Here is a 15,299-nt window from a genome sequence, read left to right on the forward strand (position 1 = left end):
TAAAAATTCCTAGATGCACTTTTTTTCTCCATAATTATGGTAGAAGAGTTGCTGCTAGACGACAATGACTTGAAAAAATCCTCAGAGGACAACTTGAGCAAGAATATTCTCTCCTTGTTATACATCCACAAATATTACTGTACAATAATCAGTTGTTAATGCAAAGAATGCTCTTAGAAAATTGGATGCATATAAAGGTAAAGGCACACAAATGCACGCCCATTTTTAATGGACCAAAGAAGGGGATCATAGGTCAATTTTTCTTTCAATATCTACAACATAAGCACAAAAGAGAGTATATTTTTCTATTAAAGTTGTTGATGGTTCCATTCAAACCAACAATGATGTCATTTTGTAAACATTCTATAAGCACTTCAAAAATATATTTTTAGAGATGATTCTGCTAGTGATGGCCTTCTTCCCTTGAGGAGTGTGTGGCTAGATACATCCCTAAAAAATTTGATCTTGAATATGCTAAATTCCTTGACCCCCTTTTCTCCATTGAAGATATTGATAATGCTATTTAGTGTATTGCAATGGAAAATAGCCCTAAAATTCATGGCTTGCTAGTAGAGTTTTACAAAGCTCTTTGGCCTCACATTCAAGATGACTTTTATAATGTGTATTTTGAAGGAGTTGAAACTGGATCGTTGGGTCCTATTATTAATTAGGGACTAATTAAACTCATTCCCAAAGGAAAGGATGAAGACACTAATAATGGATGGCATTCTATTACACTCCTCAATACTTCCTCTAAAATCATTGCTAACACTCTTGCTCGTAGAATCAAAAAAATCACCCAAGACATTGTTCGACCTAAGCAAACTGGTTGTCTAGGAGGAAGATTCATCCTTAACAATTTAGTTCTTCCTTGGAAAACTATTGAATGGGCACAACAAACCACTCAAGACCCTCTAATTATCAAACTTGAGTTTGATAAAGCTTGTGATCAAATTCGTTGGCCTTTCATTCTGAAAATACTAAAATGGCTTGGTTTTTCTCCCAACTTTTGCAAGCAAATCAATATGTTATTTGTTGATGCCAATGCTAAAATTGTTGTGAATGGAGTTCTTTCTCCCCAATCCCCTTTACAAAAATCCATCTGCCAAGGGTGCCCCCTTTCTCCATTCTTATTTTTCCTTACTGCTAATGCTCTAGGCTATCTTTTTAGCATGCACTTTCTACTAAACTTGTCCATGGTTTTTCACTATCTAGCAATATTAAAGCTCTCAATTCACATTTTGTTGATGATAGCATGATGTTTATACAAAAATCAATTGAAGAGGTGCACCATTTTTTGTTCTAGGTTGGCCATGCATAAAATTATTTCATAATGGCCTATCCTTCCGTTGACCACCTTGGATTCCTAGTGATTAGAAAGAAGTGAAGCATGGGTCTGTCACTAGATACTTAAGATTTCCTTTTGGCATAGGGGTCTTCCTTAAAGATACGTGGAGATGGTTCATGTCTAAACTAAAGAAAAAATCCTTGAATTGGACCAACCGATTCCTTTCCATGGTTGGTTGAATACAAGTGGCAAATAAAATTCTTTTGGCTAGCCACATCTATATATCTTCATGTTGGCTTCCTTCTAAGAGCTGAACTATAAACAATCAACTCAAATGATTAGGAGTTTCCTTTGGGCTAAGTGGGGTAATGAGAAAGGACTCCCTATGACTTCTTGGATACACTATATTCGACCAAAGAGATAGAGGGGGTTTAGGAATTATTGACCCTTATACCCAAGGCATATGCCTTGCCGCTAAGTAGATTGTTAGAGTCTTAGATGGATAGGCCCCTTGGAAGAGCTTTGTTTGATACTTTATCCAATCTACTACAGCTAGGAGATCATGGACTTAAGTTAATTGGCAAAACAAACTTCTTGCACATTATTTTAAAACTCATGGATCTGCTTCTTTCAACTCTATCTAGTATGCTTGGGAAATTAACTCTAGCAGACTAACCTAGTTTTTTATCAATCCATGAGCCATTGTCTAAAGATTTGCTACTTCTTCCATTTGGTGAAACCACCTAATTCAACAAGATGGCAAACCTCTAGGTTGCATTCAAAATCTCAAGGGGAAATGACACTTTAATAAAGGAATTCAAATCTTTCGTGATTTGTGGGATCCTACCAATTTCAACAGGTTATCTTGGCAGTAGCTAAAAGGAAATTTCAAATTGTCATCCTCAAACAAGTATCCTCTTTTGAAGATACAACAGATGGTGACTTATGAGCTGGTCTATTTTCTATATATCCCTTGCCACGATAATTTCCTTAAGGACCAGAAATGGCCCAACATGCAAAATATTCAAAAATTTCCTCTTAAAATGATTTATAGACAACTTCTCCCAACTATTGCCTTCATGCCACTTGACTCAATGCTAAATGAAAATGCAACCTTAGTCAATCGTAGTGGAATAAGTTAAGCTTTCAAATCTAGAAGTCAAAAGTCAATGCTCAGTCTCAATTAATTGTCTAGAAAGTGCTCCATATTAAGTTACCTATTCATGATCACCTCTCTTTCATCTTCCCATCCTTGGTGTGTCCATTTTGCAGCAAAAAGGAGTCTATCAAGAATGCTTTTTGGATATGTGCTCATTCCCACTAGTAGTGGTGTTCCCTCTTTTCCACTCTCCCATTCTTTTCACTCAGCCTTTGTCTTGGAGAATTGCTCTTCTTGGGCTATCCTCTCTCCATGATATCATCACCTCGACCTTAAGACAAGCCATCATCAGCTTCACTTGGAAGTTTCATTCTCTGATTGTTTTCTCTCAATCCTTTCTTCCCTTGCATATTGAAATTCACATGGTTTGTGTGAGCTTATCCCTTCATATTTGGGTTATGAAAACTACACCTAGCTTGAGTCTTGATCTTATTAAAAATATGGATGACATTCAAGAACAAATTAAAAAGTTTGAGCACAAATTGTAGGACCCAAATGAAAGGAATTCAGAACAAAGGTGATATGCTCCAACTCTTAATTGATTTTATCAAATATTGGTTTGTGGTTGTAGTTTCTAGTGGGGAAACATTGAAAACAACAAAGAATTTGATGATCAAGTCTTCTTTGGTCATTAGAGGAAGACAATCCATCGCTATTTTGGCTCATTATACTTCAATAGTTTTGCACCCCACCATTACAACTTGTTCCAGCCTGGAGATTTCAAGAGAGAATTTCTTGAACTGCTTGGAAGTTTTACAATATGCAACTACTACTTTCAGTTTTCCATCTCATTGGAGAAGCATTGTTTCAAAATTTCAGAATGGAAGGCTCACTGCAACAAGCACTCAATTCAAGATCCAACCCATTACATCTGCCCATGAAGGAGTTGATGTTGCTACACGATCATCTAGAACATTGAGAACAAATTTTATGCCAATATATAAGTTCACAGCTTCTATCATTTTGATGGTTTTCTCTTATGTCATTACATAGGTCTTTTATGTGAATATTGGCCTCGAAGTAATAGTATGGAACCATTCTTTTAAGTTGTTTGTTACTCTACAGTTGTACATGTTATTGTTGCTGCTTTTGAATAGTTTTATCTATTGCTTATTTGCTAATTAACTGTCTTTATAATTTTCTTCTTCTTTTTCCAATGAAAAAAAAATTAAAAGATTTTCAAATTTTTTTAACTTTTATTAATAAAAATTATGTCGAATAAAAAGTCTAAACATCAAAAACTATATAAAATTTTGAATTTATGACCAAACATTTTAAACAATAAGAAGAACCATAAAAAATATAGAAAAGTTCTACTGCCGCCAAAATAGATATATTAAATTAATTAAATAAAATCTATTCAATCATTTGTTTTTATTTTTTATTATAAAGATTCTTATTTCTTTATCCTAGGATTCTTTTACAAGAAATCAAATCATTTCCCTCCAAAATCAATCACATGCGTAAATGACTGTAGATGCAAAATCCGATACGAAAGGATCCAATAATTCCCAGTCCACGTTGAATCTCCCTTTCTTGACGTGAGGTGGGCCCACACCATCTGTATTCCTAGCGGCATGCACTTTCCCCGTTTTCATGTCCGAATACGACAAAAGAATGCTCTTTGCGTGCACCCACGCAAAGCTTTCTGCCCCACTTCTAAAGACCCCACGAGAAAGCTTTCTGCCCCACTTCTAAAGACCCCACGAGAAAATGACCCTCCCTAGTGACACTTATGGTGGAGATAAAATACAGAGGATATAATTTGTGAGGTCAATATAGGGGGAAAAAATAAGAAACATGTGGATGGTTCTGAAAATTGGTACTGATTAAAATTATCTATTATTATACAAACAATGTTTTATTATGACTAATGGTTTAAATTTTATGGATTTGAGAATATTAAAAAAATAAAAATAGGAGTTATTTAAAGGTTAGAAATTTTTAATGGTAGTTATATATATTAATATCTTATTTTGTAGGGTGGATGAGTATCTAAGTCAAAAATTAATATTGATTAAAGAGTTTGACAAAATGTAAATATTTTAGGGATTGTAAACATTATGACAAGATACCTACTTATGTAATAGAATTTTAAGAGATGTGTAGCAACTTGTGAGCATTATTGAACTAAAATTAAAGTGAAGAGTTAAAAAAAGACATTTTGGAGTCATCTTCTTGTTCTTGCATGATCCATAAAAGAAACCAATATAGGAGCCTAAACAAAGAATAGAAAGACCTAAAAGCAAGCTACAAAATATTAATTAATATGATGATGAAACTTCATCAATATAACTATTACACTAAGAGTTGGGAATGAAGGTATAAAGGAAGTAGAAGAATGTGAAGGAAGAGGACAAAGGTAGTTGACGAGAAAACGTAGTGGTATTGCACATAGCTAGCCACAATATACATAAATAAATAACAAAGTAGAAAGTGTAGAAGAAAATTTCACCAACATTAAAGAAACACAAATGACTTTGATTAATAAATATACAAATCCTTCAAGGATAAAACAACTAAAGTTTGTTGAGGAAATAAAAGTAAATAAGAATATGCATAAATAAACAAGGCCATATCAGCGAAAATTCACAAAAATGATCAAGGTAAAGATGGATATGCTTCTCTTAATCTAGAAGTAGGTTAGGTAGCAAAATAAAAGGGATCAATAAAACCTATCTCTATTTTTTATTTTTATTATTTAGTGTATTATTAAAACTACTATTTGTCTCAACCCTAAATCACTGAAAGCTATTATTTTCAGTACAAACATATTGAATGTAAAAAAATTATTATACATATATTATGAGCCATTGGGAACATTCATATAAAGGAAAAGTTTTAACTCATTCATTCTAAATTATATCTCCTAAAGATCAAAAGAATTACAATCCAGTTGGCAAAGATGATCGAGTGCCACACCATCTACTAAGGTACAAATCTTAAGAAGTACGGTGAGGGTTAGGTTTGATGGTTGAATGACTTATAGAATGGATCACAACAAATAGAAAAGATCCATGATGTGATGTGAGTATTTGATAGAATGATCTAACTAAAAAAAATTCTAGTAATAAATACCCATATTATAAACTACTTAGAAAAAAAATCAAATTATTTTCATTAAAAAATATACCTTAAAATAAATACTAAAAATCAGTTTATTATAAAGAAATTAAACGCTCTCTGATCCCCAGAAATCTCCTCATAATTGTTAAAAAGTACAGAAAAATATTGAATCTAGAAATTACAAATAAAATAAAATAAAAAGCTTACAACTCATAAAAAAATTCCTTATCCCATTTCATCGTCAAATTCCTTTAAGCCACACAATAATGCCTTCAATACTCATCGGAAGAGAATGTAAAGAATTTGAAAGATTTCAAACTGAATTTTGAAGAGGCTGGTACATACCTCCGTTGAGCCACAAGGTAAGAGGCGTGGATTGTGTATCATTCTCTGCTTCCACAAAATAATAATACAAAGCCCGTCCTGCTTTGTCGTCCACCGTAACATAGCCTCCGTATTGCTTGAAATTTACGTCTGGCTGACCCGGCAGTCTGTCGATTAAATCTTCCACAGGTCCCGCTTTAATTTTCGTAGCAGTAATGAGCAAAATGTGTAGCAGGAAACAGAGGCACAACTTCATTTTGGCAGGCATCTCCCCTGTTTCACACCCAATCTTTGGATCTGTTTCAGTCAAATAACCGCGTTAGGCAGCAACTCCTCTTGAATGTAAATCGCATTCCTAATAAGACGAGAGAAATACTTTTCCAGTCAAAATATTCTGCGTTATCGTGATTCTAATGGGACAGATGAAAAAGTCCGCACCTCAATAATAACACACAGCACTATAGGCGAAGGAATCTAGTCTTTATTTTGAACAAGATGATTGAAACGTAATATTAAAAAAATCTTCCAATCAAATGCATTTAGGTCTGTTTTATCTTAGTTTTTTTTGGATGTTGTTTTAGTTTTTCCTATTTTCTGAAAAATAGTAATGTTTATCTGTTAAATGATTTATTGTATAGGCTTTATTTTTAGCAAGATGATTATAAGAAAATGACGAAAGACTAAATTATAAACAAATTCTTTAAAAGAAATTTTAGCACAAATTTACCAGAGTATTTTACTCTATAATCCACCTGAAAAACGCTCAAATCGAAAAAAAAGAAAGAAAAAGTAGAAGAAGAAGAATTCGAACAAAGATTTACAAAACATTTCATGCACCATTTCAAAACTATTTTGCTTGAATACAGCATTGCAAAGCTGCATTCCTATTTGTTCCTTTTAGACCTTCAATTTCAATGAACCATAACTCAGATCAACAAGATTTTTAAGTATTTACTGAAGAAATGATCTATATATTAAAGACAGATAAACCTTTCACAGTTCAGTTTGCTTAACAAGATGCAGAATGAAAGGGTTACAGACAAATTCCACTTTATTTTGCAGTGCGCCTTCCGCTTTAAAAATCGTAAAGGAGACTCAAATCTGTGAAAATCTAACTTACCTACAAATTTGGAGGCGTGTAACTTCACACAACAACAAAAAAATGGCAGTCGTCTTCGATTGAGGGAAAAGAATTTGCCGAATTTTGTACACAGTCAAGTGATAGTGAAGATTTAGATTCAGAAGCGGACGCTAAAAATATTTTGATTTCAAATATAAATTCTCCGCGTGAAATTACTTACATTTATTTAACGCCGTTCAAATTTATTTTCGTTCTCTCTATTTACTGAATCGTTTAAATTTCTTTTTCAGTTATCTAACAATTTACTTAAAGAACAACCCATTCAACGGTCAACCAATTAATAGTAAATTCACACTTTATTTAAATAATTATCTTAATTTAGTTAATGGCGTTATGTATTTGATCTGTATTGTTCTCGCGACTGCGGCAGATATAAATGAATGAGGTTGCGTGGGACCCGGTGGCCGAAAATACAGCTGGTTTGAATTTGATATTTCGATGCTTCTGGTCCCATTGAAAAGTTATTTTATTATTATTTTTAGTTCAAAACTATTGTAATCATCTTATAGTACTTGTAGGAAAAAATAACATTTACGATTTTAGAGAATAAAATCGAAAATTAATTTTTTAATTTAGATTCCACGATTAGGGGATATTTCTTTTGTCTTGGATTTAAAAAATTTAAATTTAAAATATGTGATTTTCTCTTTTTTCTATTTTATTAAATAATATAATTTATTTTGTTATTATTAAATATTATGTCATATTATGTGTTCAAAATTTTATTTCTATTAAGTAAAAAATGTTGTAAAAGTATTTTTCTCACCATTAGCCTTAATTTACTTGTTTTTGCAAGTTTCTTCATGACCATGTTCATTGTTTCTCTATTGAATAAGATGTAGTGTCTTGTATAAAAATTGACAATGAATTTATGTGGATTACTACAACAGTTTATCCTCGTTAAAATTGATTTTGATTGTCAAACATTTCTATTTTGACAAACAAAAAATATAAATTATAAAACTAGAAATTAGCAAACTTAAAACTAAAAATTAAAAAAGGAGATTAGAAACCTCGTTAAAAATTTTGGTTCTTGTTGATGGAATTTGCTTCTCAATGATGATTTTAGTGTTAGGTGGTTATCTTATAAATATCCTCAAGAATTTTGGTAAACTTACTAAGGATTTTCTTAGGTAGCTCTTATAGGAGCCTAGCTTCACAAGCCTCAAATTTTGTAGATTTGATTGTGTTTACCCATGTGTTATATGTAGGAGTTGAAGATTAGTTATACAATAAACCTCCATGAGAGAGTATAACAAGAGAAGAGCTTGCAATATATTAAAATCTATTTAATTATAGAGTGTACAAGAGGTCTTGCTTATATTGGAAAAGATGAGAAATAAGATTAGATAAGATCATGACATGTGTCTTAATCTTATAACATGAGACAACTAACATACGAATACCAAATGACTTAGGACACAGAAAGTAATTGAGATAAGACAAGTTCTCATCAAGACAACAATGAATTCTAGAAAGAATCTTAGGACTTGAGTAAACTAAACATATGAATAGGACCTACTAATAAAATAGTTAGGTAAAACACTTTATTCACATCAACGGCCGCTTAAGTGTAACTTAGAGAGGAACAAACAAATGCAAATGATGCAACTTTTTCTGTTGAAGACATGAAAAACGAGTAAATTAACCTTCTAAGTACTTTAGTGCCTAAATTAGTGGAAAATAAAATGTCTTTAGCAAGTAAACCAGCATATAGCAAGATTCTTGAATATGTATGATGATGTCTCTAAAATCTACTCATGTGTTGCCCTATCTAAGAAAGATGGTAATGCCATGATCAAATCAACTACATGCCCAATCAAATAAAAAGGTAATAAACCAAAACTAGATACAAAAATTGATGTAGAACAATCTCCAAAGATAGTGATGATTGACAACAATGGTGCAATGAATTTCATCAAAGAGGAGAGGTAACCCCTCAAATATGTCCTCCAAATATAAAATGTGAGACTTCATTTTAATAATTTTTAAATGTACTTGTCAAAATATCCCACAAAGCTATATCTGAAAGAAAATGAGATACCTATTGTTAAGAATCATTAGAATCTTTTGAAGAAGTGACTTTGAGTTTTGATGAAGCAAAAGAAGATAGATGGTTTTGTTGAACAAGAATGATGGAAGCTTCAATGAATGACTCTACATTTAAGGAATCAATGAAGGGGAAGGAAACACAACTTTCTTTCAAGAAGAAGAAGGAGCATCTAAGAAACCTTGTCCTCATTTTTTGAAGATTCAAAGCATTCCAAAGAATCAAACTCTTGAATAATATCATAGCCATGCAGTATCCTATTTGAAACACATGAAAACACACAAGACAAACTAAAACATGATTATCTGGGAATGATTGAGTATTGAGATATTCATATATCTCCCAATTTTTATTTTTATTTTTATCTTTTTATTGCGCCAATGCTATCCCCGTGACCTAGCCCAGCGCCCAGCCCGCCTTACCTTGGGCGAGATGAGATGAGACCAATCCACTAGGAATGTACCAAGCTGCCTGCAAGCCAGGTGCATCAAGTGAATATATCTCCCAAATTTTAGTCCAAAGAGAATGAGGACATTAAAAATGAACAATAACATTCAAGATGTCAACATCAACATGTATAAAAACAACTCTTAGGACACGATCCCTTTTGTAATTCCATGAAATTTTCTTACTAGGTGTACCTGAAGGGAGAACAAGACAGTACAAATATGACAAAAAATAGATCCAACAAAGATGTTTTATGATGCCACCTAGATCCATTATTTATAATTTCTCTTTTTCAATATGATCAGAGAATGATAAAAATAAAAATCCATGATGACTAGGATAATTCTCCAAAATTAAAAAGATTGAAACCCCCATCAACAATTAGATGTTAGACAACTCAAATAACCAGAGGGCAACTGAGAGGGGGGGGGTGAATCAGTTGTCACCGGATTACAAAACTTTAAGCATTCAAAACCTTATTACTGGAACACATAAACTCAATACCGGAATGCATAAACCAAATACCAGAATAACATATATAAAAATTAAAAACATAAGCATAAATCACAGAACAGTTACCATCCATCCATAACACATGACACCAAGATTTATACGTGGAAAACCGGTAAAGGGAAAAATCATGGTGGGAAGCCTACCCACAGTCAGATAATACTTCTACAGTAAGTATGTGATTACAATATGAGGGGCCTGCACATGCAGGAAGGCCAACAGCCTAGAGCACACTACTCATCACAAAAAGGAGCCTCACTGACTACAAAAACATCAAACTACAATCCGGAAAGAAGAGTGAACTGCAAAAGATAGAATCTCCTATGCCTGAGTACAGTTCCAGTTAAGCTCAATACCAAAGGCCTTAAACCTCTCTTACAAATCCAATTTGATCACCTATGATCAACCAAACCTTTTGTATATGATTACAACATTATTCACACCTAGATAACCATAACCCCATATACCCATGATCTACAAAGAGATCTTACATCATATTTATACCAACCCGAGGCCTAAACAATTAGGTCGGCCACCTAAAAGATAATACAATAAATTCATAACATAAACCCGCAATCCAATGATCAACCAAGTCGGCTTAGGCCGAAAAAAATGTAAACCAATCTTTAAATCCTGCTAGTAACGCATCAGGAACATCCTCCAACACGTTACATAAACCGGTCCATAACCTAGATAACACCAGACCCAAAATAGGTCTCCATAAACCAAATCCAACACCACTGATGAATTGGAACATGAACAAGATAACCAACAACATCATAAAATCCATCTATAAGATGTACCAACACCACTTATCACATGCATCAAAAGATCTTCAACAAAACTCTATCGGTAAAACCCTTATCCGTGACCAAAAGGCTTACTAGAACAAATGATAGCTTCTGACTCATCAAATCTCGAACCAACTGATCATGATACACATTTGAATAGCATGAATGATAGATCCAAACCAATTCCACAAACCAAATCATATTGGATCATACCAGATCAATATCATAAACCAACCACTCTACCAGAACCAACCGAAAATTGGTAAACAACCAAAACAACCGGTGTTGCCATCAATAACAAAACATCAATGCAACACATAATTAATTCCTCCAAATTACCAATATTAGAAACTCCAAATTATAATGAATTTTGAAAATGAAGCTTTCCCCAAAAAAATCTCTCCAAAAGTCAAGATGTCCAGGGAATCAATTACAAGTAAAAAATTGAATAAAATATATTTTATGGCTAAATCTAGAAAAAGTACATGTGCACATTGATAAATCTCCTCAATATCTTCCTAACACTGCAAGAATCATGAGAATCAAAGATCTAGGCAAAAATTATGAGCTTGAAAGTCCAAAAGACAAATCTAACTTCAAAAAATATAAAATTCGTATACAACAAATTTTAGAAAAAAATACTCGCACCATTGTGAAATACATAAAAATAGCTTTTCATCAATACTATTGTTTGCAATTTTTTTACACCTAAATAGAAAGTTATGGGAAAAATAAAAGAGTACAAATTTAGGCACTTGGGGGGGCTAATTTAGCCCCTGGGCACTTAGCCAATGGTTCTCAATATGACCACGAACTTTTTGTTGATGAAAAAACTATGCCACTCAGAAGTGGTTGTGTTGTTATGGCAATGGTGGCTAGGGAGTGATGATAGCTTCATGTTCCATTGACTAAACATTAATTCCTCACCATTATGATGTTACCCTATAATGGTATTGGGCATGAACTCCATATAACTTAAAAAATTAATTTTGAAAATCACCTAAGAAATTTGACTAATGCGATGTTGATGTAGAACTATACAAACACAAACACATAATATTCTATCAAATATATCACTTAGGATATCAAAATTATTCCATTGATGGGTTTGTAGACTACTAACACTAGTAGTATATGGACCATACGATTTTTACAAATTCATATAGACGCATGGACAAAAAGGGCATTGTGGGGTTGAAAAAATGCTTTGAGGGCCTAGGAAAAATTCCTATTTTGACAATTTGACATTGATGTTTTGGGTTTTGAGGCTTTTTAGATGTGATGGTAGGGATTTTTTGACCCAAAATGCTCCAAAATATCGGCTACCTTTTAAATTTAACAACTAACTCCCAACTTCAAACCCCAATAGATGTAGAAGTTGATGATATAATCACATGAGCCAAGAATCATCTACAAGAAAAATACATGTCACACAAGAGAGATCAAGAGAGAATAGTATGCTTAACAACCTAAGAATTCTATATTGATTGCACACAATAATATGTTACAATGAATTCATCCTTATAAAAGGATGAATGAAACCCTAGATGTAAGACCCTAACACAAGATTAAATTAGCTAGCGCTAAGTGTCACAATCATATTTGTTGGTTTAATTAAGGTTTTGTACCTTGTCCTAGGTTCTAATTATATCCACTTAATTGTACTTAGATACCTCATGTGGAACGTCCACCTTTAGTGGTTTTATCATGTTATCGCTTTTCCACCTTAGGTGGGTGATCTACCTTTAGCAAAAGTATCACACTATCACTTTTCCACTTTAGGTGGGTGATTTAAGTTATCACTTTATATCTCATGTCATAAGATTATGACACTTGTCCTAATCTTATGCACTCTTATGTTTCACCTTGATCTATTTAACCAAGGGGTCTCCTATGTACTTATATATCAATTGTATTGCATTCTTGATAGGAATATAATTTATTCTTGTTATATTGATTCTCTCTTGTTATTGTGATTTCCATTAGGCCTCTAGATCTTGGGTGGCTATCTTCATAGCCAAATATTACATGGCATCAAAGGTTATAGAGCGCCATTGGTTAGTATTTTTGAGAGATTTTTGGTGTAATTTTGGGTTTTATTTTTGTGGCTTTCTATTAAAGTTCAATATTGAAGCTTTCTTGGTCAAATATGATGTCACCATTGGATTTAGGTTCTAGAAAGTCATTTTTTCCTTTTATTTCATCCAAATTAGACTTTGAAGGTCAAATTTATAAAGGTTTGAAGTTTGGAGGTGGTTACCAAATCCAGGAGGTACTTGCAATTTCTAAGCATTTTGAACCAAAACCGACCCTTTCATCATGCTCAAAATGACAAAACCCCAAGATTGATTGTCAATTCATTGATATCGAAGTAGTTGACCAGAGCCCTCAATAAAAAAAAGCCCACCCTAGAGGTATAGTTGGATTGACAATCAAGTACAATTTTAATTTTTTCTATAAAAAAAAATCATTTTTAGATTTATTTTTTAAATCACACTAATTTTTTTATAAAATATATTCAATTAAAAAATTTAATCAATTTTTTTTTTTTTTTTTGAAATTCTTTAAAAAAAAAATTTGTGTACCCTATGCCCAACACCTTATATCTCTCAACCTAGTGAGGTTTCTTTTGTTCCTCCCCCTACAAGGACAAAAAAGAAGTCTTTGTTGATTGATCCACAACCTTCACAAGCTTCAAATTGAACCAAGAGAAATTGTAGTGTGAGAATTTGTTGATGAAGATGTTGTACTAAGGCTCATGAGATTGCTTTCCAAATCATTTCCACTTCTAACATGCCAAATGTTGACTTGATACCATTTTCCCAACCTTTTCTTAGCCCAAGGGAGGAAGTTCATCTTAATCAACCACATCAAAAGTTAACATTGTCTATGTAAAATGTTGATTCATTTCCCTTACATATTAAAGATCCTATTATGATTAATATGGATAATGATGATGATGATGATGCTAATAATGTTGTTGATGCTAACAATTTGGATACTAATGAATCTGATGATATGTGTGAGATTGTTGAGATTAATCATGAGCTATCTTCGATATTTTCAAAGGCATTAATCCTAGCTCTTGGTGACAATCCAAGTGACTCATTATTAGAGCTTGGTCCTTTTTTAGAACTTTTTGTAGCTCCATCTACCATGAGTCCTATGCCTCCTCTTTCATCTTGTCTACCATCCCTAAAATATTATGTTGAGTAAGATTCAAAGGTGGATAATTGCTAGAATAGCCCCACTTGTGTAGTGGGCTCTTTTATGTGTGTTTCTTGCATATGATATGCTTCCTCCACAATGTGCTAATTGATATTTATTTATGTTACGTTAGGATCTCTTTGGATGACTCTTGTTTCTCTATTGGTGCAAGGTAATGAAGGGACCAAACCTATTGTGACATTCTTATATTTGTTTCTCAATTCAGATTCTATATTTCATATTCATGTTATGTCATAAATGTGCTATTGTTGTAAATGTGCTTTTGTGTTGTCTACTTGGGGATGATGCAAATTGTTGAGATCTCTCTTTTTGGTCTCTACCATGTTGGCCCAAAGAGACTTATTTTGTTCATCTTAGGCTCTCATCTTCTATTGTGCTTGTAGTTCTACTATCTTTGAGGGATGAGGTCAATTCATTACAATTATACTCGATATACATGTTTTATCAAATGTGCATACTAAACCCAATTAGTGGATCTCTTATGTTCTCCCTCTTTTTGTCTTGTGCTCCATTGCCCTTGATTTGTCTATTATTGGGGGAATATCATTGTGGCAACATCCTTGTACTTTGGATTCATGCATTCTACCTTAAAGCAATTGCTCCTAGTAAGGTGCACGTAATCACTATAATGTGGGGGCATACACTGCACTCTTTGTTACACTTTGTACAAACACAATGAGGTGTGGGTTGTACACTTTGATCACACACCATGACATGTCAATTCATTTTTCAAATTACTTTGTAAAGTGAGCCTTTTTCTTTGGTAATCTTTGCACTGATTTTTCAATTCAAAATTTTATTCTCAACATGAATCATAGTAAGCATAAGCCTTACTACGCTAACATAGTCATGCTCTCTCTTCTCTTTATGTGTTTCTTCTTTTATCTTGATATTAGATTCATAAGAAACTAATTCCTTGGGGGCTTGGTGTGTCTTGCCTCTTTAATATATTGATTAATTTTTTTCAATGTTATTCTATACTTTACCAAGAGTATGAGCAAAGGCTCATACTCCTACTAAAGTGGGGGCTAAATGTAGCATCATAAATTGTATCCCTATATAATTTTATAGTCACTTAGGCATTACTTTAGAATTTTGGCCTTTAGTGCTTTGACCATGTTTGATTCTATTCACACCAGCTTCAAACTGCAATTTTCACCTAGCATTTGGTTTAGTGGTCCATTGTTTAGCCCTAATAGGTTGGACAAGGCTACCCTAGGTGCCCTTTGTTGGAAAATTGAGTTGTTGTGTTGTGTTGTCATTGATGTCAACATTTTTTGTGTTGTCATTGATGT

General features: G+C 33.1%; 1 protein-coding gene across 4 annotated transcripts in view; it reads right to left on the reverse strand.

Moving 5' to 3' along the window:
* LOC131036422 (serine carboxypeptidase-like 42) overlaps positions 1-7,193 on the reverse strand; it is an 84,422-nt gene extending 77,229 nt beyond the window's left edge. The window contains exons 1-2 of one of the 4 annotated variants that reach the window (XM_057968306.2): positions 6,958-7,193; positions 5,859-6,134 (exon numbers count right to left, since the gene is read on the reverse strand). In XM_057968306.2, coding sequence (XP_057824289.2) covers positions 5,859-6,105 — 247 coding nt within the window. In that variant the 5' untranslated portion in view covers positions 6,106-6,134; positions 6,958-7,193. The other 3 variants (XM_057968305.2, XM_057968308.2, XM_057968307.2) reach the window with 3 other exon arrangements.
* Between the last annotated feature and the right edge of the window lie 8,106 nt (positions 7,194-15,299).

The sequence above is a fragment of the Cryptomeria japonica genome, chromosome 6 (genome assembly GCF_030272615.1).
Source record: "Cryptomeria japonica chromosome 6, Sugi_1.0, whole genome shotgun sequence".
NCBI lineage: Eukaryota > Viridiplantae > Streptophyta > Pinopsida > Cupressales > Cupressaceae > Cryptomeria > Cryptomeria japonica.